The sequence below is a fragment of the Oncorhynchus tshawytscha genome, unplaced genomic scaffold, assembly GCF_018296145.1.
Source record: "Oncorhynchus tshawytscha isolate Ot180627B unplaced genomic scaffold, Otsh_v2.0 Un_contig_5051_pilon_pilon, whole genome shotgun sequence".
Taxonomy (NCBI): Eukaryota; Metazoa; Chordata; class Actinopteri; order Salmoniformes; family Salmonidae; genus Oncorhynchus; species Oncorhynchus tshawytscha.
Window position 1 is genome coordinate 38896 of NW_024609478.1, and position 24881 is coordinate 63776.

Consider the following 24881-nt stretch of genomic DNA (forward strand, 5'->3'; position numbering starts at 1 on the left):
GCTGGCTATCCAGCCATTTGGTTCGTTGCTAGCTTGTTAGCTAGATAACCAGCTGGCTATCCAGCCATTTGGTTCGTTGCTAGCTTGTTAGCTAGATAACCAGCTGGCTATCCAGCCATTTGGTTTGTTGCTAGCTTGTTAGCTAGATAACCAGCTGGCTATCCAGCCATTTGGTTTGTTGCTAGCTTGTTAGCTAGATAACCAGCTGGCTATCCAGCCATTTGGTTCGTTGCTAGCTTGTTAGCTAGATAACCAGCTGGCTATCCAGCCATTTGGTTCATTGCTAGCTTGTTAGCTAGATAACCAGCTGGCTATCCAGCCATTTGGTTCGTTGCTAGCTTGTTAGCTAGATAACCAGCTGGCTATCCAGCCATTTGGTTTGTTGCTAGCTTGTTAGCTAGATAACCAGCTGGCTATCCAGCCATTTGGTTCGTTGCTAGCTTGTTAGCTAGATAACCAGCTGGCTATCCAGCCATTTGGTTCGTTGCTAGCTTGTTAGCTAGATAACCAGCTGGCTATCCAGCCATTTGGTTCGTTGCTAGCTTGTTAGCTAGATAACCAGCTGGCTATCCAGCCATTTGGTTCGTTGCTAGCTTGTTAGCTAGATAACCAGCTGGCTATCCAGCCATTTGGTTCGTTGCTAGCTTGTTAGCTAGATAACCAGCTGGCTATCCAGCCATTTGGTTTAGCTTGTTAGCTAGATTGGCTCCAGCCATTTGTTAGCTAGATAACCAGCTGGCTATCCAGCCATTTGGTTCGTTGCTAGCTTGTTAGCTAGATAACCAGCTGGCTATCCAGCCATTTGGTTCGTTGCTAGCTTGTTAGCTAGATAACCAGCTGGCTATCCAGCCATTTGGTTCGTTGCTAGCTTGTTAGCTAGATAACCAGCTGGCTATCCAGCCATTTGGTTCGTTGCTAGCTTGTTAGCTAGATAACCAGCTGGCTATCCAGCCATTTGGTTCGTTGCTAGCTTGTTAGCTAGATAACCAGCTGGCTATCCAGCCATTTGGTTCGTTGCTAGCTTGTTAGCTAGATAACCAGCTGGCTATCCAGCCATTTGGCTTCAGCCATTTGCTAGCTTGTTAGCTAGATAACCAGCTGGCTATCCAGCCATTTGGTTCGTTGCTAGCTTGTTAGCTAGATAACCAGCTGGCTATCCAGCCATTTGGTTCGTTGCTAGCTTGTTAGCTAGATAACCAGCTGGCTATCCAGCCATTTGGTTCGTTGCTAGCTTGTTAGCTAGATAACCAGCTGGCTATCCAGCCATTTGGTTCGTTGCTAGCTTGTTAGCTAGATAACCAGCTGGCTATCCAGCCATTTGGTTCGTTGCTAGCTTGTTAGCTAGATAACCAGCTGGCTATCCAGCCATTTGGTTCGTTGCTAGCTTGTTAGCTAGATAACCAGCTGGCTATCCAGCCATTTGGTTCGTTGCTAGCTTGTTAGCTAGATAACCAGCTGGCTATCCAGCCATTTGGTTCGTTGCTAGCTTGTTAGCTAGATAACCAGCTGGCTATCCAGCCATTTGGTTCGTTGCTAGCTTGTTAGCTAGATAACCAGCTGGCTATCCAGCCATTTGGTTCGTTGCTAGCTTGTTAGCTGCTAGCTTGATAACCAGCTGGCTATCCAGCCATTTGGTTCGTTGCTAGCTTGTTAGCTAGATAACCAGCTGGCTATCCAGCCATTTGGTTTCTAGTTGCTAGCTTGTTAGCTAGATAACCAGCTGGCTATCCAGCCATTTGGTTCGTTGCTAGCTTGTTAGCTAGATAACCAGCTGGCTATCCAGCCATTTGGTTCGTTGCTAGCTTGTTAGCTAGATAACCAGCTGGCTATCCAGCCATTTGGTTCGTTGCTAGCTTGTTAGCTAGATAACCAGCTGGCTATCCAGCCATTTGGTTCGTTGCTAGCTTGTTAGCTAGATAACCAGCTGGCTATCCAGCCATTTGGTTCGTTGCTAGCTTGTTAGCTAGATAACCAGCTGGCTATCCAGCCATTTGGTTCGTTGCTAGCTTGTTAGCTAGATAACCAGCTGGCTATCCAGCCATTTGGTTCGTTGCTAGCTTGTTAGCTAGATAACCAGCTGGCTATCCAGCCATTTGGGTTGCTAGCTTGTTAGCTAGATAACCAGCTGGCTATCCAGCCATTTGGTTCGTTGCTAGCTTGTTAGCTAGATAACCAGCTGGCTATCCAGCCATTTGGTTCGTTGCTAGCTTGTTAGCTAGATAACCAGCTGGCTATCCAGCCATTTGGTTCGTTGCTAGCTTGTTAGCTAGATAACCAGCTGGCTATCCAGCCATTTGGTTCCAGCTTGTTAGCTAGATAACCAGCTGGCTATCCAGCCATTTGCTAGCTTGTTAGCTAGATAACCAGCTGGCTATCCAGCCATTTGGTTCGTTGCTAGCTTGTTAGCTAGATAACCAGCTGGCTATCCAGCCATTTGGTTCGTTGCTAGCTTGTTAGCTAGATAACCAGCTGGCTATCCAGCCATTTGGTTCGTTGCTAGCTTGTTAGCTAGATAACCAGCTGGCTATCCAGCCATTTGGTTCGTTGCTAGCTTGTTAGCTAGATAACCAGCTGGCTATCCAGCCATTTGGTTCGTTGCTAGCTTGTTAGCTAGATAACCAGCTGGCTTCCAGCTAGCTTGTTAGCTAGATAACCAGCTGGCTATCCAGCCATTTTTGTTGCTAGCTTGTTAGCTAGATAACCAGCTGGCTATCCAGCCTTGTTAGCTGATAACCAGCTGGCTAGCTTGTTAGCTAGATAACCAGCTGGCTATCCAGCCATTTGGTTCGTTGCTAGCTTGTTAGCTAGATAACCAGCTGGCTATCCAGCCATTTGGTTCGTTGCTAGCTTGTTAGCTAGATAACCAGCTGGCTATCCAGCCATTTGGTTCGTTGCTAGCTTGTTAGCTAGATAACCAGCTGGCTATCCAGCCATTTGGTTTGTTGCTAGCTTGTTAGCTAGATAACCAGCTGGCTATGTTAGCTAGATAACCAGCCATTTGGTTCGTTGCTAGCTTGTTAGCTAGATAACCAGCTGGCTATCCAGCCATTTGGTTCGTTGCTAGCTTGTTAGCTAGATAACCAGCTGGCTATCCAGCCATTTAGCTAGATAACCAGCTGGCTATCCAGCCATTTGGTTCGTTGCTTGTTAGCTAGATAACCAGCTGGCTATCCAGCCATTTGGTTCGTTGCTAGCTTGTTAGCTAGATAACCAGCTGGCTATCCAGCCATTTGGTTTGTTGCTAGCTTGTTAGCTAGATAACCAGCTGGCTATCCAGCCATTTGGTTCGTTGCTAGCTTGTTAGCTAGATAACCAGCTGGCTATCCAGCCATTTGGTTCGTTGCTAGCTTGTTAGCTAGATAACCAGCTGGCTATCCAGCCATTTGGTTCGTTGCTAGCTTGTTAGCTAGATAACCAGCTGGCTATCCAGCCATTTGGTTCGTTGCTAGCTTGTTAGCTAGATAACCAGCTGGCTATCCAGCCATTTGGTTCGTTGCTAGCTTGTTAGCTAGATAACCAGCTGGCTATCCAGCCATTTGGTTCGTTGCTAGCTTGTTAGCTAGATAACCAGCTGGCTATCCAGCCATTTGGTTCGTTGCTAGCTTGTTAGCTAGATAACCAGCTGGCTATCCAGCCATTTGGTTCGTTGCTAGCTTGTTAGCTAGATAACCAGCTGGCTATCCAGCCATTTGGTTCGTTGCTAGCTTGTTAGCTAGATAACCAGCTGGCTATCCAGCCATTTGGTTCGTTGCTAGCTTGTTAGCTAGATAACCAGCTGGCTATCCAGCCATTTGGTTCGTTGCTAGCTTGTTAGCTAGATAACCAGCTGGCTATCCAGCCATTTGGTTCGTTGCTAGCTTGTTAGCTAGATAACCAGCTGGCTATCCAGCCATTTGGTTTGTTGCTAGCTTGTTAGCTAGATAACCAGCTGGCTATCCAGCCATTTGGTTCGTTGCTAGCTTGTTAGCTAGATAACCAGCTGGCTATCCAGCCATTTGGTTCGTTGCTAGCTTGTTAGCTAGATAACCAGCTGGCTATCCAGCCATTTGGTTCGTTGCTAGCTTGTTAGCTAGATAACCAGCTGGCTATCCAGCCATTTGGTTCGTTGCTAGCTTGTTAGCTAGATAACCAGCTGGCTATCCAGCCATTTGGTTCGTTGCTAGCTTGTTAGCTAGATAACCAGCTGGCTATCCAGCCATTTGGTTCGTTGCTAGCTTGTTAGCTAGATAACCAGCTGGCTATCCAGCCAGTTAGCTTGTTAGCTAGATAACCAGCTGGCTATCCAGCCATTTGGTTAGTTGCTAGCTTGTTAGATAACCAGCTGGCTATCCAGCCATTTGGTTCGTTGCTAGCTTGTTAGCTAGATAACCAGCTGGCTATCCAGCCATTTGGTTTGTTGCTAGCTTGTTAGCTAGATAACCAGCTGGCTATCCAGCCATTTGGTTCGTTGCTAGCTTGTTAGCTAGATAACCAGCTGGCTATCCAGCCATTTGGTTCGTTGCTAGCTTGTTAGCTAGATAACCAGCTGGCTATCCAGCCATTTGGTTCGTTGCTAGCTTGTTAGCTAGATAACCAGCTGGCTATCCAGCCATTTGGTTCGTTGCTAGCTTGTTAGCTAGATAACCAGCTGGCTATCCAGCCATTTGGTTCGTTGCTAGCTTGTTAGCTAGATAACCAGCTGGCTATCCAGCCATTTGGTTCGTTGCTAGCTTGTTAGCTAGATAACCAGCTGGCTATCCAGCCATTTGGTTCGTTGCTAGCTTGTTAGCTAGATAACCAGCTGGCTATCCAGCCATTTGGTTCGTTGCTAGCTTGTTAGCTAGATAACCAGCTGGCTATCCAGCCATTTGGTTCGTTGCTAGCTTGTTAGCTAGATAACCAGCTGGCTATCCAGCCATTTGGTTCGTTGCTAGCTTGTTAGCTAGATAACCAGCTGGCTATCCAGCCATTTGGTTCGTTGCTAGCTTGTTAGCTAGATAACCAGCTGGCTATCCAGCCATTTGGTTCGTTGCTAGCTTGTTAGCTAGATAACCAGCTGGCTATCCAGCCATTTGGTTCGTTGCTAGCTTGTTAGCTAGATTTGGTTCGTTAGCTAGGTAACCAGCTGGCTATCCAGCCATTTGGTTCGTTGCTAGCTTGTTAGCTAGATAACCAGCTGGCTATCCAGCCATTTGGTTCGTTGCTAGCTTGTTAGCTAGATAACCAGCTGGCTATCCAGCCATTTGGTTCGTTGCTAGCTTGTTAGCTAGATAACCAGCTGGCTATCCAGCCATTTGGTTCGTTGCTAGCTTGTTAGCTAGATAACCAGCTGGCTATCCAGCCATTTGGTTCGTTGCTAGCTTGTTAGCTAGATAACCAGCTGGCTATCCAGCCATTTGGTTCGTTGCTAGCTTGTTAGCTAGATAACCAGCTGGCTATCCAGCCATTTGGTTCGTTGCTAGCTTGTTAGCTAGATAACCAGCTGGCTATCCAGCCATTTGGTTCGTTGCTAGCTTGTTAGCTAGATAACCAGCTGGCTATCCAGCCATTTGGTTCGTTGCTAGCTTGTTAGCTAGATAACCAGCTGGCTATCCAGCCATTTGGTTCGTTGCTAGCTTGTTAGCTAGATAACCAGCTGGCTATCCAGCCATTTGGTTCGTTGCTAGCTTGTTAGCTAGATAACCAGCTGGCTATCCAGCCATTTGGTTCGTTGCTAGCTTGTTAGCTAGATAACCAGCTGGCTATCCAGCCATTTGGTTCGTTGCTAGCTTGTTAGCTAGATAACCAGCTGGCTATCCAGCCATTTGGTTCGTTGCTAGCTTGTTAGCTAGATAACCAGCTGGCTATCCAGCCATTTGGTTGCTAGCTTGTTAGTTAACCAGCTGGCTATCCAGCCATTTGGCGTTGCTAGCTTGTTAGCTAGATAACCAGCTGGCTATCCAGCCATTTGGTTCGTTGCTAGCTTGTTAGCTAGATAACCAGCTGGCTATCCAGCCATTTGGTTCGTTGCTAGCTTGTTAGCTAGATAACCAGCTGGCTATCCAGCCATTTGGTTCGTTGCTAGCTTGTTAGCTAGATAACCAGCTGGCTATCCAGCCATTTGGTTCGTTGCTAGCTTGTTAGCTAGATAACCAGCTGGCTATCCAGCCATTTGGTTCGTTGCTAGCTTGTTAGCTAGATAACCAGCTGGCTATCCAGCCATTTGGTTCGTTGCTAGCTTGTTAGCTAGATAACCAGCTGGCTATCCAGCCATTTGGTTCGTTGCTAGCTTGTTAGCTAGATAACCAGCTGGCTATCCAGCCATTTGGTTCGTTGCTAGCTTGTTAGCTAGATAACCAGCTGGCTATCCAGCCATTTGGTTCGTTGCTAGCTTGTTAGCTAGATAACCAGCTGGCTATCCAGCCATTTGGTTCGTTGCTAGCTTGTTAGCTAGATAACCAGCTGGCTATCCAGCCATTTGGTTCGTTGCTAGCTTGTTAGCTAGATAACCAGCTGGCTATCCAGCCATTTGGTTCGTTGCTAGCTTGTTAGCTAGATAACCAGCTGGCTATCCAGCCATTTGGTTCGTTGCTAGCTTGTTAGCTAGATAACCAGCTGGCTATCCAGCCATTTGGTTCGTTGCTAGCTTGTTAGCTAGATAACCAGCTGGCTATCCAGCCATTTGGTTCGTTGCTAGCTTGTTAGCTAGATAACCAGCTGGCTATCCAGCCATTTGGTTCGTTGCTAGCTTGTTAGCTAGATAACCAGCTGGCTATCCAGCCATTTGGTTCGTTGCTAGCTTGTTAGCTAGATAACCAGCTGGCTATCCAGCCATTTGGTTCGTTGCTAGCTTGTTAGCTAGATAACCAGCTGGCTATCCAGCCATTTGGTTCGTTGCTAGCTTGTTAGCTAGATAACCAGCTGGCTATCCAGCCATTTGGTTCGTTGCATTTGGCTTGTTAGCTAGATAACCAGCTGGCTATCCAGCCATTTGGTTCGTTGCTAGCTTGTTAGCTAGATAACCAGCTGGCTATCCAGCCATTTGGTTCGTTGCTAGCTTGTTAGCTAGATAACCAGCTGGCTATCCAGCCATTTGATAACCAGCTGGCTATCCAGCCATTTGGTTTTGCTAGCTTGTTAGCTAGATAACCAGCTGGCTATCCAGCCATTTGGTTCGTTGCTAGCTTGTTAGCTAGATAACCAGCTGGCTATCCAGCCATTTGGTTCGTTGCTAGCTTGTTAGCTAGATAACCAGCTGGCTATCCAGCCATTTGGTTTGTTGCTAGCTTGTTAGCTAGATAACCAGCTGGCTATCCAGCCATTTGGTTCGTTGCTAGCTTGTTAGCTAGATAACCAGCTGGCTATCCAGCCATTTGGTTCGTTGCTAGCTTGTTAGCTAGATAACCAGCTGGCTATCCAGCCATTTGGTTCGTTGCTAGCTTGTTAGCTAGATAACCAGCTGGCTATCCAGCCATTTGGTTCGTTGCTAGCTTGTTAGCTAGATAACCAGCTGGCTATCCAGCCATTTGGTTCGTTGCTAGCTTGTTAGCTAGATAACCAGCTGGCTATCCAGCCATTTGGTTCGTTGCTAGCTTGTTAGCTAGATAACCAGCTGGCTATCCAGCCATTTGGTTCGTTGCTAGCTTGTTAGCTAGATAACCAGCTGGCTATCCAGCCATTTGGTTCGTTGCTAGCTTGTTAGCTAGATAACCAGCTGGCTATCCAGCCATTTGGTTCGTTGCTAGCTTGTTAGCTAGATAACCAGCTGGCTATCCAGCCATTTGGTTCGTTGCTAGCTTGTTAGCTAGATAACCAGCTGGCTATCCAGCCATTTGGTTCGTTGCTAGCTTGTTAGCTAGATAACCAGCTGGCTATCCAGCCATTTGGTTCGTTGCTAGCTTGTTAGCTAGATAACCAGCTGGCTATCCAGCCATTTGGTTCGTTGCTAGCTTGTTAGCTAGATAACCAGCTGGCTATCCAGCCATTTGGTTCGTTGCTAGCTTGTTAGCTAGATAACCAGCTGGCTATCCAGCCATTTGGTTCGTTGCTAGCTTGTTAGCTAGATAACCAGCTGGCTATCCAGCCATTTGGTTCGTTGCTAGCTTGTTAGCTAGATAACCAGCTGGCTATCCAGCCATTTGGTTCGTTGCTAGCTTGTTAGCTAGATAACCAGCTGGCTATCCAGCCATTTGGTTCGTTGCTAGCTTGTTAGCTAGATAACCAGCTGGCTATCCAGCCATTTGGTTCGTTGCTAGCTGTTAGCTAGATAACCAGCTGGCTATCCAGCCATTTGGTTCGTTGCTAGCTTGTTAGCTAGATAACCAGCTGGCTATCCAGCCATTTGGTTCGTTGCTAGCTTGTTAGCTAGATAACCAGCTGGCTATCCAGCCATTTGGTTCGTTGCTAGCTTGTTAGCTAGATAACCAGCTGGCTATCCAGCCATTTGGTTCGTTGCTAGCTTGTTAGCTAGATAACCAGCTGGCTATCCAGCCATTTGGTTCGTTGCTAGCTTGTTAGCTAGATAACCAGCTGGCTATCCAGCCATTTGGTTCGTTGCTAGCTTGTTAGCTAGATAACCAGCTGGCTATCCAGCCATTTGGTTCGTTGCTAGCTTGTTAGCTAGATAACCAGCTGGCTATCCAGCCATTTGGTTCGTTGCTAGCTTGTTAGCTAGATAACCAGCTGGCTATCCAGCCATTTGGTTCGTTGCTAGCTTGTTAGCTAGATAACCAGCTGGCTATCCAGCCATTTGGTTCGCTTGTTGCTAGCTTGTTAGCTAGATAACCAGCTGGCTATCCAGCCATTTGGTTCGTTGCTAGCTTGTTAGCTAGATAACCAGCTGGCTATCCAGCCATTTGGTTCGTTGCTAGCTTGTTAGCTAGATAACCAGCTGGCTATCCAGCCATTTGGTTGGCTATCCAGTTGCTAGCTTGTTAGCTAGATAACCAGCTGGCTATCCAGCCATTTGGTTGGTTGCTAGCTTGTTAGCTAGATAACCAGCTGGCTATCCAGCCACTAGCTTGGCTAGATAACCAGCTGGCTATCCAGCCATTTGGTTAGCGATAACCAGCTGGCTCCAGCCATTTTGTTAGCTAGATAACCAGCTGGCTATCCAGCCATTTGGTTCGTTGCTAGCTTGTTAGCTAGATAACCAGCTGGCTATCCAGCCATTTGGTTCGTTGCTAGCTTGTTAGCTAGATAACCAGCTGGCTATCCAGCCATTTGGTTCGTTGCTAGCTTGTTAGCTAGATAACCAGCTGGCTATCCAGCCATTTGGTTCGTTGCTAGCTAATGCACTAGACTACACAGTGCCTGGCGTCTACTGTTATACTACACTCTAATGCACTAGACTACACAGTGCCTGGCGTCTACTGTTATACTACACTCTAATGCACTAGACTACACAGTGCCTGGCTCTACTGCACTAGACTACACAGTGCCTGGTGTCTACTGTTACTAGACTCTACACTTAATCTGCAAAATTGTAATTATTCGCCTACCTCCTCATGCCTTTTGCACACATTGTATATAGACTCCCCCCTTTGTTTTCTACTGTGTTATTGACTTGTTAATTGTTTATTCCATGTGTAACTCTGTGTTGTCTGCTCACACTGCTATGCTTTATCTTGGCCAGGTCGCAGTTGCAAATGAGAACTTGTTCTCAACTGGCCTACCTGGTTAAATAAAGGTGAAATAAAAAATAATAATAAAAAAAATAAAATACAGTGCCTGGCGTCTACTGCACTAGACTACACAGTGCCTGGCGTCTACTGTTATACTACACTCTAATGCACTAGACTACACAGTGCCTGGCGTCTACTGCACTAGACTACACAGTGCCTGGCGTCTACTGTTATACTACACTCTAATGCACTAGACTACACAGTGCCTGGCGTCTACTGTTATACTACACTCTAATGCACTAGACTACACAGTGCCTGGCGTCTACTGTTATACTACACTCTAATGCACTAGACTACACAGTGCCTGGCGTCTACTGCACTAGACTACACAGTGCCTGGCGTCTACTGTTATACTACACTCTACTGCACTAGACTACACAGTGCCTGGCGTCTACTGCACTAGACTACACAGTGCCTGGCGTCTACTGTTATACTACACTCTAATGCACTAGACTACACAGTGCCTGGCGTCTACTGCACTAGACTACACAGTGCCTGGCGTCTACTGTTATACTACACTCTAATGCACTAGACTACACAGTGCCTGGCGTCTACTGTTATACTACACTCTAATGCACTAGACTACACAGTGCCTGGCGTCTACTGTTATACTACACTCTAATGCACTAGACTACACAGTGCCTGGCGTCTACTGCACTAGACTACACAGTGCCTGGCGTCTACTGTTATACTACACTCTACTGCACTAGACTACACAGTGCCTGGCGTCTACTGTTATACTACACTCTAATGCACTAGACTACACAGTGCCTGGTGTCTACTGCACTAGACTACACAGTGCCTGGCGTCTACTGTTATACTACACTCTAATGCACTAGACTACACAGTGCCTGGCGTCTACTGTTATACTACACTCTAATGCACTAGACTACACAGTGCCTGGCGTCTACTGTTATACTACACTCTAATGCACTAGACTACACAGTGCCTGGCGTCTACTGTTATACTACACTCTACTGCATTAGACTACACAGTGCCTGGCGTCTACTGCACTAGACTACACAGTGCCTGGCGTCTACTGTTATACTACACTCTAATGCACTAGACTACACAGTGCCTGGCGTCTACTGTTATACTACACTCTAATGCACTAGACTACACAGTGCCTGGCGTCTACTGTTATACTACACTCTACTGCACTAGACTACACAGTGCCTGGCGTCTACTGTTATACTACACTCTAATGCACTAGACTACACAGTGCCTGGCGTCTACTGCACTAGACTACACAGTGCCTGGCGTCTACTGTTATACTACACTCTACTGCACTAGACTACACAGTGCCTGGCGTCTACTGTTATACTACACTCTAATGCACTAGACTACACAGTGCCTGGCGTCTACTGTTATACTACACTCTAATGCACTAGACTACACAGTGCCTGGTGTCTACTGTTATACTACACTCTAATGCACTAGACTACACAGTGCCTGGCGTCTACTGCGCTAGACTACACAGTTCCTGGCGTCTACTGTTATACTACACTCTCCTGCACTAGACTACACAGTGCCTGGCGTCTACTGCACTAGACTACACAGTGCCTGGCGTCTACTGCACTAGACTACACAGTGCCTGGCGTCTACTGTTATACTACACTCTAATGCACTAGACTACACACGTCTACTGCACTAGACTACACAGTGCCTGGCGTCTACTGTTATACTACACTCTAATGCACTAGACTACACAGTGCCTGGCGTCTACTGTTATACTACACTCTAATGCACTAGACTACACAGTGCCTGGCGTCTACTGTTATACTACACTCTAATGCACTAGACTACACAGTGCCTGGCGTCTACTGCACTAGACTACACAGTGCCTGGCGTCTACTGTTATACTACACTCTACTGCACTAGACTACACAGTGCCTGGCGTCTACTGCACTAGACTACACAGTGCCTGGCGTCTACTGTTATACTACACTCTAATGCACTAGACTACACAGTGCCTGGCGTCTACTGCACTAGACTACACAGTGCCTGGCGTCTACTGTTATACTACACTCTAATGCACTAGACTACACAGTGCCTGGCGTCTACTGTTATACTACACTCTAATGCACTAGACTACACAGTGCCTGGCGTCTACTGTTATACTACACTCTACTGCACTAGACTACACAGTGCCTGGCGTCTACTGTTATACTACACTCTAATGCACTAGACTACACAGTGCCTGGCGTCTACTGCACTAGACTACACAGTTTCTGGCGTCTACTGTTATACTACACTCTACTGCACTAGACTACACAGTGCCTGGCGTCTACTGTTATACTACACTCTAATGCACTAGACTACACAGTGCCTGGTGTCTACTGCACTAGACTACACAGTGCCTGGCATCTACTGTTATACTACACTCTAATGCACTAGACTACACAGTGCCTGGCGTCTACTGTTATACTACACTCTAATGCACTAGACTACACAGTGCCTGGCGTCTACTGTTATACTACACTCTAATGCACTAGACTACACAGTGCCTGGCGTCTACTGTTATACTACACTCTACTGCACTAGACTACACAGTGCCTGGCGTCTACTGCACTAGACTACACAGTGCCTGGCGTCTACTGTTATACTACACTCTAATGCACTAGACTACACAGTGCCTGGCGTCTACTGTTATACTACACTCTACTGCACTAGACTACACAGTGCCTGGCGTCTACTGTTATACTACACTCTACTGCACTAGACTACACAGTTCCTGGCGTCTACTGTTATACTACACTCTAATGCACTAGACTACACAGTGCCTGGCGTCTACTGCACTAGACTACACAGTGCCTGGCGTCTACTGTTATACTACACTCTACTGCACTAGACTACACAGTGCCTGGCGTCTACTGTTATACTACACTCTAATGCACTAGACTACACAGTGCCTGGCGTCTACTGTTATACTACACTCTAATGCACTAGACTACACAGTGCCTGGTGTCTACTGTTATACTACACTCTAATGCACTAGACTACACAGTGCCTGGCGTCTACTGCGCTAGACTACACAGTTCCTGGCGTCTACTGTTATACTACACTCTCCTGCACTAGACTACACAGTGCCTGGCGTCTACTGCACTAGACTACACAGTGCCTGGCGTCTACTGCACTAGACTACACAGTGCCTGGCGTCTACTGTTATACTACACTCTAATGCACTAGACTACACAGTGCCTGGCGTCTACTATTATACTACACTCTAATGCACTAGACTACACAGTGCCTGGCGTCTACTGTTATACTACACTCTACTGCACTAGACTACACAGTGCCTGGCGTCTACTGTTATACTACACTCTAATGCACTAGACTACACAGTGCCTGGCGTCTACTGCACTAGACTACACAGTGCCTGGCGTCTACTGTTATACTACACTCTACTGCACTAGACTACACAGTGCCTGGCGTCTACTGTTATACTACACTCTAATGCACTAGACTACACAGTGCCTGGCGTCTACTGTTATACTACACTCTAATGCACTAGACTACACAGTGCCTGGCGTCTACTGTTATACTACACTCTACTGCACTAGACTACACAGTGCCTGGCGTCTACTGTTATACTACACTCTAATGCACTAGACTACACAGTGCCTGGTGTCTACTGCACTAGACTACACAGTGCCTGGCGTCTACTGTTATACTACACTCTACTGCACTAGACTACACAGTGCCTGGCATCTACTATTATACTACACTCTAATGCACTAGACTACACAGTGCCTGGCGTCTACTGTTATACTACACTCTAATGCACTAGACTACACAGTGCCTGGCGTCTACTGTTATACTACACTCTACTGCACTAGACTACACAGTGCCTGGCGTCTACTGCACTAGACTACACAGTGCCTGGCGTCTACTGCACTAGACTACACAGTGCCTGGCGTCTACTGTTATACTACACTCTAATGCACTAGACTACACAGTGCCTGGCATCTACTGTTATACTACACTCTAATGCACTAGACTACACAGTGCCTGGCGTCTACTGTTATACTACACTCTACTGCACTAGACTACACAGTGCCTGGCGTCTACTGTTATACTACACTCTAATGCACTAGACTACACAGTGCCTGGCGTCTACTGCACTAGACTACACAGTGCCTGGCGTCTACTGTTATACTACACTCTACTGCACTAGACTACACAGTGCCTGGCGTCTACTGTTATACTACACTCTAATGCACTAGACTACACAGTGCCTGGCGTCTACTGTTATACTACACTCTAATGCACTAGACTACACAGTGCCTGGCGTCTACTGTTATACTACACTCTAATGCACTAGACTACACAGTGCCTGGCGTCTACTGTTATACTACACTCTAATGCACTAGACTACACAGTGCCTGGCGTCTACTGCACTAGACTACACAGTTCCTGGCGTCTACTGTTATACTACACTCTCCTGCACTAGACTACACAGTGCCTGGCGTCTACTGCACTAGACTACACAGTGCCTGGCGTCTACTGCACTAGACTACACAGTGCCTGGCGTCTACTGTTATACTACACTCTACTGCACTAGACTACACAGTGCCTGGCATCTACTATTATACTACACTCTAATGCACTAGACTACACAGTGCCTGGCGTCTACTGTTATACTACACTCTAATGCACTAGACTACACAGTGCCTGGCGTCTACTGTTATACTACACTCTACTGCACTAGACTACACAGTGCCTGGCGTCTACTGCACTAGACTACACAGTGCCTGGCGTCTACTGCACTAGACTACACAGTGCCTGGCGTCTACTGTTATACTACACTCTAATGCACTAGACTACACAGTGCCTGGCGTCTACTGTTATACTACACTCTAATGCACTAGACTACACAGTGCCTGGCGTCTACTGTTATACTACACTCTACTGCACTAGACTACACAGTGCCTGGCGTCTACTGTTATACTACACTCTAATGCACTAGACTACACAGTGCCTGGCGTCTACTGCACTAGACTACACAGTGCCTGGCGTCTACTGTTATACTACACTCTACTGCACTAGACTACACAGTGCCTGGCGTCTACTGTTATACTACACTCTAATGCACTAGACTACACAGTGCCTGGCGTCTACTGTTATACTACACTCTAATGCACTAGACTACACAGTGCCTGGCGTCTACTGTTATACTACACTCTAATGCACTAGACTACACAGTGCCTGGCGTCTACTGCACTAGACTACACAGTTCCTGGCGTCTACTGTTATACTACACTCTCCTGCACTAGACTACACAGTGCCTGGCGTCTACTGCACTAGACTACACAGTGCCTGGCGTCTACTGCACTAGACTACACAGTGCCTGGCGTCTACTGTTATACTACACTCTAATGCACTAGACTACACAGTGCCTGGCGTCTACTGTTATACTACACTCTAATGCACTAGACTACACAGTGCCTGGCGTCTACTGTTATACTACACTCTAATGCACTAGACTACACAGTGCCTGGCGTCTACTGCACTAGACTACACAGTTCCTGGCGTCTACTGTTATACTACACTCTACTGCACTAGACTGCACTAGACTACACAGTTCCTGGCGTCTACTGTTATACTACACTCTACTGCACTAGACTGCACTAGACTACACAGTGCCTGGCGTCTACTGTTATACTACACTCTACTGCACTAGACTGCACTAGACTACACAGTGCCTGGCGTCTACTGTTATACTACACTCTAATGCACTAGACTACACAGTGCCTGGCGTCTACTGCACTAGACTACACAGTTCCTGGCGTCTACTGTTATACTACACTCTAATGCACTAGACTACACAGTGCCTGGCGTCTACTGTTATACTACACTCTACTGCACTAGACTACACAGTGCCTGGCATCTACTGGTATACTACACTCTAATGCACTAGACTACACAGTGCCTGGCGTCTACTGTTATACTACACTCTACTGCACTAGACTACACAGTGCCTGGCGTCTACTGTTATACTACACTCTAATGCACTAGACTACACAGTGCCTGGCGTCTACTGCACTAGACTACACAGTGCCTGGCGTCTACTGTTATACTACACTCTACTGCACTAGACTACACAGTGCCTGGTGTCTACTGTTATACTACACTCTAATGCACTAGACTACACAGTGCCTGGCGTCTACTGTTATACTACACTCTAATGCACTAGACTACACAGTGCCTGGTGTCTACTGCACTAGACTACACAGTGCCTGGCGTCTACTGTTATACTACACTCTAATGCACTAGACTACACAGTGCCTGGCGTCTACTGTTATACTACACTCTAATGCACTAGACTACACAGTGCCTGGCGTCTACTGTTATACTACACTCTACTGCACTAGACTACACAGTGCCTGGCGTCTACTGCACTAGACTACACAGTGCCTGGCGTCTACTGCACTAGACTACACAGTGCCTGGCGTCTACTGTTATACTACACTCTAATGCACTAGACTACACAGTGCCTGGCGTCTACTGTTATACTACACTCTAATGCACTAGACTACACAGTGCCTGGCGTCTACTGCACTAGACTACACAGTGCCTGGCGTCTACTGTTATACTACACTCTACTGCACTAGACTACACAGTGCCTGGCGTCTACTGTTATACTACACTCTAATGCACTAGACTACACAGTGCCTGGCGTCTACTGTTATACTACACTCTAATGCACTAGACTACACAGTGCCTGGCGTCTACTGTTATACTACACTCTAATGCACTAGACTACACAGTGCCTGGCGTCTACTGTTATACTACACTCTAATGCACTAGACTACACAGTGCCTGGCGTCTACTGCGCTAGACTACACAGTTCCTGGCGTCTACTGTTATACTACACTCTCCTGCACTAGACTACACAGTGCCTGGCGTCTACTGCACTAGACTACACAGTGCCTGGCGTCTACTGCACTAAACTACACAGTGCCTGGCGTCTACTGTTATACTACACTCTAATGCACTAGACTACACAGTGCCTGGCGTCTACTGTTATACTACACTCTAATGCACTAGACTACACAGTGCCTGGCGTCTACTGTTATACTACACTCTAATGCACTAGACTACACAGTGCCTGGCGTCTACTGCACTAGACTACACAGTTCCTGGCGTCTACTGTTATACTACACTCTACTGCACTAGACTGCACTAGACTACACAGTTCCTGGCGTCTACTGTTATACTACACTCTACTGCACTAGACTGCACTAGACTACACAGTTCCTGGCGTCTACTGTTATACTACACTCTACTGCACTAGACTGCACTAGACTACACAGTGCCTGGCGTCTACTGTTATACTACACTCTAATGCACTAGACTACACAGTGCCTGGCGTCTACTGCACTAGACTACACAGTTCCTGGCGTCTACTGTTATACTACACTCTAATGCACTAGACTACACAGTGCCTGGCGTCTACTGTTATACTACACTCTACTGCACTAGACTACACAGTGCCTGGCGTCTACTGTTATACTACACTCTACTGCACTAGACTACACAGTTCCTGGCGTCTACTGTTATACTACACTCTACTGCACTAGACTACACAGTGCCTGGCGTCTACTGTTATACTACACTCTAATGCACTAGACTACACAGTGCCTGGCGTCTACTGCACTAGACTACACAGTGCCTGGCGTCTACTGTTATACTACACTCTACTGCACTAGACTACACAGTGCCTGGCGTCTACTGTTATACTACACTCTACTGCACTAGACTACACAGTGCCTGGCGTCTACTGTTATACTACACTCTAATGCACTAGACTACACAGTGCCTGGTGTCTACTGCACTAGACTACACAGTGCCTGGCATCTACTATTATACTACACTCTAATGCACTAGACTACACAGTGCCTGGCGTCTACTGTTATACTACACTCTAATGCACTAGACTACACAGTGCCTGGCGTCTACTGTTATACTACACTCTACTGCACTAGACTACACAGTGCCTGGCGTCTACTGCACTAGACTACACAGTGCCTGGCGTCTACTGCACTAGACTACACAGTGCCTGGCGTCTACTGTTATACTACACTCTAATGCACTAGACTACACAGTGCCTGGCGTCTACTGTTATACTACACTCTAATGCACTAGACTACACAGTGCCTGGCGTCTACTGCACTAGACTACACAGTGCCTGGCGTCTACTGTTATACTACACTCTACTGCACTAGACTACACAGTGCCTGGCGTCTACTGTTATACTACACTCTAATGCACTAGACTACACAGTGCCTGGCGTCTACTGTTATACTACACTCTAATGCACTAGACTACACAGTGCCTGGCGTCTACTGTTATACTACACTCTAATGCACTAGACTACACAGTGCCTGGCGTCTACTGCACTAGACTACACAGTTCCTGGCGTCTACTGTTATACTACACTCTCCTGCACTAGACTACACAGTGCCTGGCGTCTACTGCACTAGACTACACAGTGCCTGGCGTCTACTGTTATACTACACTCTAATGCACTAGACTACACAGTGCCTGGCGTCTACTGTTATACTACACTCTAATGCACTAGACTACACAGTGCCTGGCGTCTACTGTTATACTACACTCTAATGCACTAGACTACACAGTGCCTGGCGTCTACTGCACTAGACTACACAGTGTCTGGCGTCTACTGTTATACTACACTCTACTGCACTAGACTACACAGTGCCTGGCGTCTACTGTTATACTACACTCTAATGCACTAGACTACACAGTGCCTGGCGTCTACTGTTATACTACACTCTAATGCACTAGACTACACAGTGCCTGGCGTCTACTGTTATACTACACTCTAATGCACTAGACTACACAGTGCCTGGCGTCTACTGCACTAGACTACACAGGTCCTGGCGTCTACTGTTATACTACACTCTCCTGCACTAGACTACACAGTGCCTGGCGTCTACTGCACTAGACTACACAGTGCCTGGCGTCTACTGCACTAGACTACACAGTGCCTGGCGTCTACTGTTATACTACACTCTAATGCACTAGACTACACAGTGCCTGGCGTCTACTGTTATACTACACTCTAATGCACTAGACTACACAGTGCCTGGCGTCTACTGTTATACTACACTCTAATGCACTAGACTACACAGTGCCTGGCGTCTACTGTTATACTACACTCTACTGCACTGGACTACACAGTGCCTGGCGTCTACTGCACTAGACTACACAGTGCCTGGCGTCTACTGTTATACTACACACTAATGCACTAGACTACACAGTGCCTGGCGTCTACTGTTATACTACACTCTAATGCACTAGACTACACAGTGCCTGGCATCTACTGTTATACTACACTCTAATGCACTAGACTACACAGTGCCTGGCGTCTACTGCACTAGACTACACAGTGCCTGGCGTCTACTGCACTAGACTACACAGTGCCTGGCGTCTACTGTTATACTACACTCTACTGCACTGGACTACACAGTGCCTGGCGTGTACTGCACTAGACTACACAGTGCCTGGCGTCTACTGTTATACTACACTCTAATGCACTAGACTACACAGTGCCTGGCGTCTACTGCTACACTAACTACCTACCTAACTACCTAACTAAATGCACTAGACTACACAGTGCCGGGCGTCTACTGCTACACTAACTACCTACCTAACTACCTAACTAAATGCACTAGACTACACAGTGCCTGGTGTCTACTGCTACACTAACTACCTACCTAACTACACACAAATGCACTAGACTACACAGTGCCTGGCGTCTACTGCTACACTAACTACCTACCTAACTAAATGCACTAGACTACACAGTGCCGGGCGTCTACTGCTATACTAACTACCTACCTAACTACACACAAATGCACTAGACTACACAGTGGCGTCTACTGCCGAACCCTGTTCAACGGCACTTCAGTCCTTCGTCTTTCCCTCTGAACGGCAGACACACACAGTCCTTACTACTTCAGTCCTTCGCCTTTCCCTCTGAACGGCAGACACACACAGTCCTTACTACTTCAGTCCTTCGTCTTTCCCTCTGAACGGCAGACACACACAGTCCTTACTACTTCAGTCCTTCGTCTTTCCCTCTGAACGGCAGACACACACAGTCCTTACTACTTCAGTCCTTCGTCTTTCCCTCTGAACGGCAGACACACACAGTCCTTACTACTTCAGTCCTTCGTCTTTCCCTCTGAACGGCAGACACACACAGTCCTTACTACTTCAGTCCTTCGTCTTTCCCTCTGAACGGCAGACACACACAGTCCTTACTACTTCAGTCCTTCGTCTTTCCCTCTGAACGGCAGACACACACAGTCCTTACTACTTCAGTCCTTCGTCTTTCCCTCTGAACGGCAGACACACACAGTCCTTACTACTTCAGTCCTTCGTCTTTCCCTCTGAACGGCAGACACACACTGTCCTTACTACTTCAGTCCTTCGTCTTTCCCTCTGAACGGCAGACACACACAGTCCTTACTACTTCAGTCCTTCGTCTTTCCCTCTGAACACAGTCCATGTTCCACGTGTCTGAAGGATTAAACATCCTTCGTGGAAGTGGGTTTAACAAGTGGCATCAGTAAGGGATCATAGCTGTCACCTGGTATGTCACGGAAAGGTCAGGTGTTCTTAATGTTTAGTCCTCTCAGTGTACAGCCTACTGCCTAATGATGTACAGTAACTAAAGGATCACATTATGTTGATATCTCTTTTTGCTCTCACTTGGATTGAATAAATAAAAAACATCCCCAGTTCATCAGAACGACACAGATTGTTTTCGGCCTCCATCGAGTTTCCCCCCATAGGACCTGCTGACAAGACGCCTCTCGTATCATATCCTTCCATTTCAGCGCAGACGCAGAGCTGATAACGGAACTTGATTCAAGAAATGTTCTGCTTCGCTATTCACAACCGCAGCATTCTACCACTGGCCCACTGGCATCAAGTATGTACCCCTCAGGCCTGGCAGACAGCTGCTCCTCATATTAGGCCTGGCGTATTAGAGAGGGCCTGGCTGTTTGAAATGCCAGAGGGACAGCCAGGGCATGTGTCCACATGGCGAGAAATAGAAGGCTGATACCGACCCGGAGCCACAACGTTCCTGACGGCTCTGTAGCCAACCGACCCAGAGCCACAACGTTCCTGACGGCTCTGTAGCCAACCGACCCAGAGCCACAACGTTCCTGACGGCTCTGTAGCCAACTGACCCGGAGCCACAACGTTCCTGACGGTTCTGTAGCCAACTAGCTACAACACTGCTCTGTAGCCAACTAGCTACAACACTGCTCTGGCCAAGCCAGACAACGTTCCTGACTGCTCTGTAGCCAACCGACCCAGAGCCACAACGTTCCTGACTGCTCTGTAGCCAACCGACCCAGAGCCACAACGTTGACGGCTCTGAAACACTGCTCTGTAACCAACTAGCTACTAGCTACAACACTGCTCTGTAACCAACTAGCTACTAGCTACAACACTGCTCTGTAAAAAACAGCTCTGTAACCTATATAGCTACTAGCTAAAACACTGCTCTGTAACCAACTAGCTAAAACACTGCTCTGTAACCAACTAGCTACTAGCCAACTAGCTAAAACATGACTCTATAACCAACTAGCTACTAGCTAAAACACTGCTCTGTAACCAACTAGTCACTAAAACACTGCTCTGTAACTAACTAGTTACTAGTCAAAACACTGCTCTGTAACCAACTAGCTACTAGTCACCTAAAACACTGCTCTGTAACTAACTAGCTACTAGCTCACTAACACTGCTCTGTAACCAACTAGCTACTAGTCACCACACTGCTCTGTAACCAACTAGCTCACTAAAACACTGCTCTGTAACTAACTAGTTACTAGCTCAAAACACTGCTCTGTAACCAACTAGTCACTAGTCACCACACTGCTCTGTAACCAACTAGTTACTAGTCAAAACACTGCTCTGTAACCAACTAGTCACCACACTGCTCTGTAACCAACTAGCTACTAGTCAACACTGCTCTGTAACCAACTAGCTACTAGTCACCTAAAACACTGCTCTGTAACCAACTAGCTACTAGTCACCACACTGCTCTGTAACCAACTAGTCACCTGTAACACTGCTCTGTAACTAACTAGTTACTAGTCAAAACACTGCTCTGTAACCAACTAGTCACCACACTGCTCTGTAACAACTAGTTACTAGTCACCACACTGCTCTGTAACCAACTAGTTACTAGTCACCACACTGCTCTGTAACCAACTAGTTACTAGTCACCACACTGCTCTGTAACCAACTAGTTACTAGTCACCACACTGCTCTGTAACCAACTAGCTACTAGTCACCACACTGCTCTGTAACCAACTAGTTACTAGTCACCACACTGCTCTGTAACCAACTAGCTACTAGTCACCACACTGCTCTGTAACCAACTAGCTACTAGTCACCACACTGCTCTGTAACCAACTAGTCACCACACTGCTCTGTAACTAACTAGTTACTAGTCACCACACTGCTCTGTAACCAACTAGTTACTAGTCACCACACTGCTCTGTAACCAACTAGCTACTAGTCACCACACTGCTCTGTAACTAACTAGTTACTAGTCACTACACTGCTCTGTAACTAACTAGTTACTAGTCACTACACTGTAGACACTCTATTGTCTATTGTAATCTAGTCTCCTATTGTCTATTGTGATCTGGTTTCCTATTATGTAGACTCTCCTATTGTCTATTATAATCTGGTCTCCTATTGTCTATTGTAATCTGGTCTCCTATTGTCTATTGTAATCTAGTCTGCTGTCATGTAGACTCTCTACAATCCTATTGTAATCTCTATTGTAATCGGCACTGTATTGTCTATTGTAATCTGGTCTCCTATTGTGATCTGGTCTCCTATTGTCTATTGTAATCTGGTCTGCTGTCATGTAGACTCTCCTATTGTCTATTGTAATCTGGTCTCCTATTGTCTATTGTAATCTGGTCTCCTATTGTCTATTGTAATCTGGTCTCCTATTGTCTATTGTAATCTGGTCTCCTGTCCTGTAGACTCTCCTATTGTCTATTGTAATCCCTTCCCCCTCTGTCCTCTCTAGGAGTTATCTGTGATGAAGCAGGTTCTGCTCAGTATGAGGTCCAGAAAGACTGACCCCTCCCTCCTCTGTCCTCTCTAGGAGTTATCTGTGATGAAGCAGGTTCTGCTCAGTATGAGGTCCAGAAGGACTGACCCCTCCCCCCTCTGTCCTCTCTAGGAGTTATCTGTGATGAAGCAGGTTCTGCTCAGTATGAGGTCCAGAAAGACTGACCCCTCCCTCCTCTGTCCTCTCTAGGAGTTATCTGTGATGAAGCAGGTTCTGCTCAGTATGAGGTCCAGAAAGACTGAGCCCTTCCTGGATCCTGACGGGGCTGGGGCGGAGCTGGCCTTCAGCAGACCCAAAAACCTCAGCAGAACCACAGAGGAGGATGAGCAGAACCCTCACAGACACAGACCCAAACCCACCGTGTTCGTGAGTGATAACCCTTCACACGCACACCCACACAGATTAACACTGCAGAGCCCTATAGAACCCTATTCCCTATATAGTACACTACTTTAGACCAGGACCCTATAGAACGCAACATTTTGGGTGCTATTTGTGATTGTTAACATCCATATCCTCACCAACACCTCCAGTAGACCAGTCCTCCAGTAGACCAGTCCTCCAGTAGACCAGTCCTCCAGTAGACCAGTCCTCCTCCTGTAGACCAAACCAGTCCTCCTAGACCAATCCTCCGGTAGACCAACCCTCCAGTAGACCAGTCCTCCAGTAGACCAGTCCTCCAGTAGACCAGTAGACCAGTCTCCAGTAGACCAGTCCTCCAGTAGACCAACCCTCCAGTAGACCAGTCCTCCAGTAGACCAACCCTCCAGTAGACCAACCCCCAGTAGACCAGTCCTCCAGTAGACCAGTCCTCCAGTAGACCACCCTCCAGTAGACCAGTCCTCCAGTAGACCAGTCCTCCAGTAGACCAACCCTCCAGTAGACCAGTCCTCCAGTAGACCAGTCCTCCAGTAGACCAGTCCTCCAGTAGACCAGTCCTCCAGTAGACCAGTCCTCCAGTAGACCAGTCCTCCAGTAGACCAACCCTCCAGTAGACCAGTCCTCCAGTAGACCAGTCCTCCAGTAGACCAGTCCTCCAGTAGACCAGTCCTCCAGTAGACCAGTCCTCCAGTAGACCAGTCCTCCAGTAGACCAACCCTCCAGTAGACCAGTCCTCCAGTAGACCAACCCTCCAGTAGACCAGTCCTCCAGTAGACCAACCCTCCAGTAGACCAGTCCTCCAGTAGACCAACCCTCCAGTAGACCAACCCTCCAGTAGACCAACCCTCCAGTAGACCAACCCTCCAGTAGACCAGTCCTCCAGTAGACCAGTCCTCCAGTAGACCCATTTCTCCCCAACCTCTCTGTCAGCTTCCTGGTGCTCGGCATCCAGTTACTGCTGATACTGTTGTTCTCAGCTCCGCCGTGACAATGACGTGGAGAATTCGTCTCCGAGGACCAATATGGTAGAAACTAGTGACTTCCGTATCCGATTTGTTATTGTTGAGTAATACAAAGCTCAATGCATCACCAGCCGTATTACAAATAAGGTGACATTTCCCCTGGACTGACTCATGTTCTCTCTCTCTCTTCCAGACCAATAAGGAAGCTCCTGAATGGTACAGGAAAGTCAAGTTCCCACCTGAATGACCAATGGCCTTACAGGTGGTGCAGATGGGATGTGTGTGGACACTCCATACTGGTTTTATTTACACTACTGTATTGGTAATAGTTTATATGTGTATGTTGTGCTGTGCTGTTGTAATCGGTTGACTTGCTAAAAATGTTTTATATTAAAAATCTGTCAAAACTACACTCTACTCGTCTTCACATTTCTGTTTTGCTTGGCATTGACCTTAGCCCTGACCCTAGCCCTCCTCCTGAATCAACCCTGACCCTAGAGGTGACCCTAGCCCTGACCCTAGCCCTCCTCCTGAATCAAGCCTGACCATAGAGGTGACCTTAGCCCTGACCCTAGCGGTCCTCCTGAATCAACCCTGACCATAGAGGTGACCTTAGCCCTGACCCTAGCGGTGACCCTAGCCCTGACCCTAGAGGTGACCTTAGCCCTGACCCTAGCCCTGACCCGAACGGTGACCCTAGCCCTGACCCTAGCCCTGACCCTAGCGGTGACCCTAGCCCTGACCTTAGCCCTGACCCTA

General features: G+C 47.2%; 1 protein-coding gene across 1 annotated transcript in view; it reads left to right on the forward strand.

The window, feature by feature from the left end:
• Positions 1 to 24534, forward strand: part of LOC112240020 (progesterone-induced-blocking factor 1) — a gene marked incomplete at its 5' end in the record, with an annotated part of 48948 nt that extends 24414 nt beyond the window's left edge. Inside the window, 2 exons of the mRNA XM_042315481.1 lie at positions 22969 to 23145; positions 24316 to 24534. Coding sequence (XP_042171415.1) covers positions 22969 to 23145; positions 24316 to 24369 — 231 coding nt within the window. The remainder of the gene's footprint in view (positions 1 to 22968; positions 23146 to 24315) is intronic.
• Between the last annotated feature and the right edge of the window lie 347 nt (positions 24535 to 24881).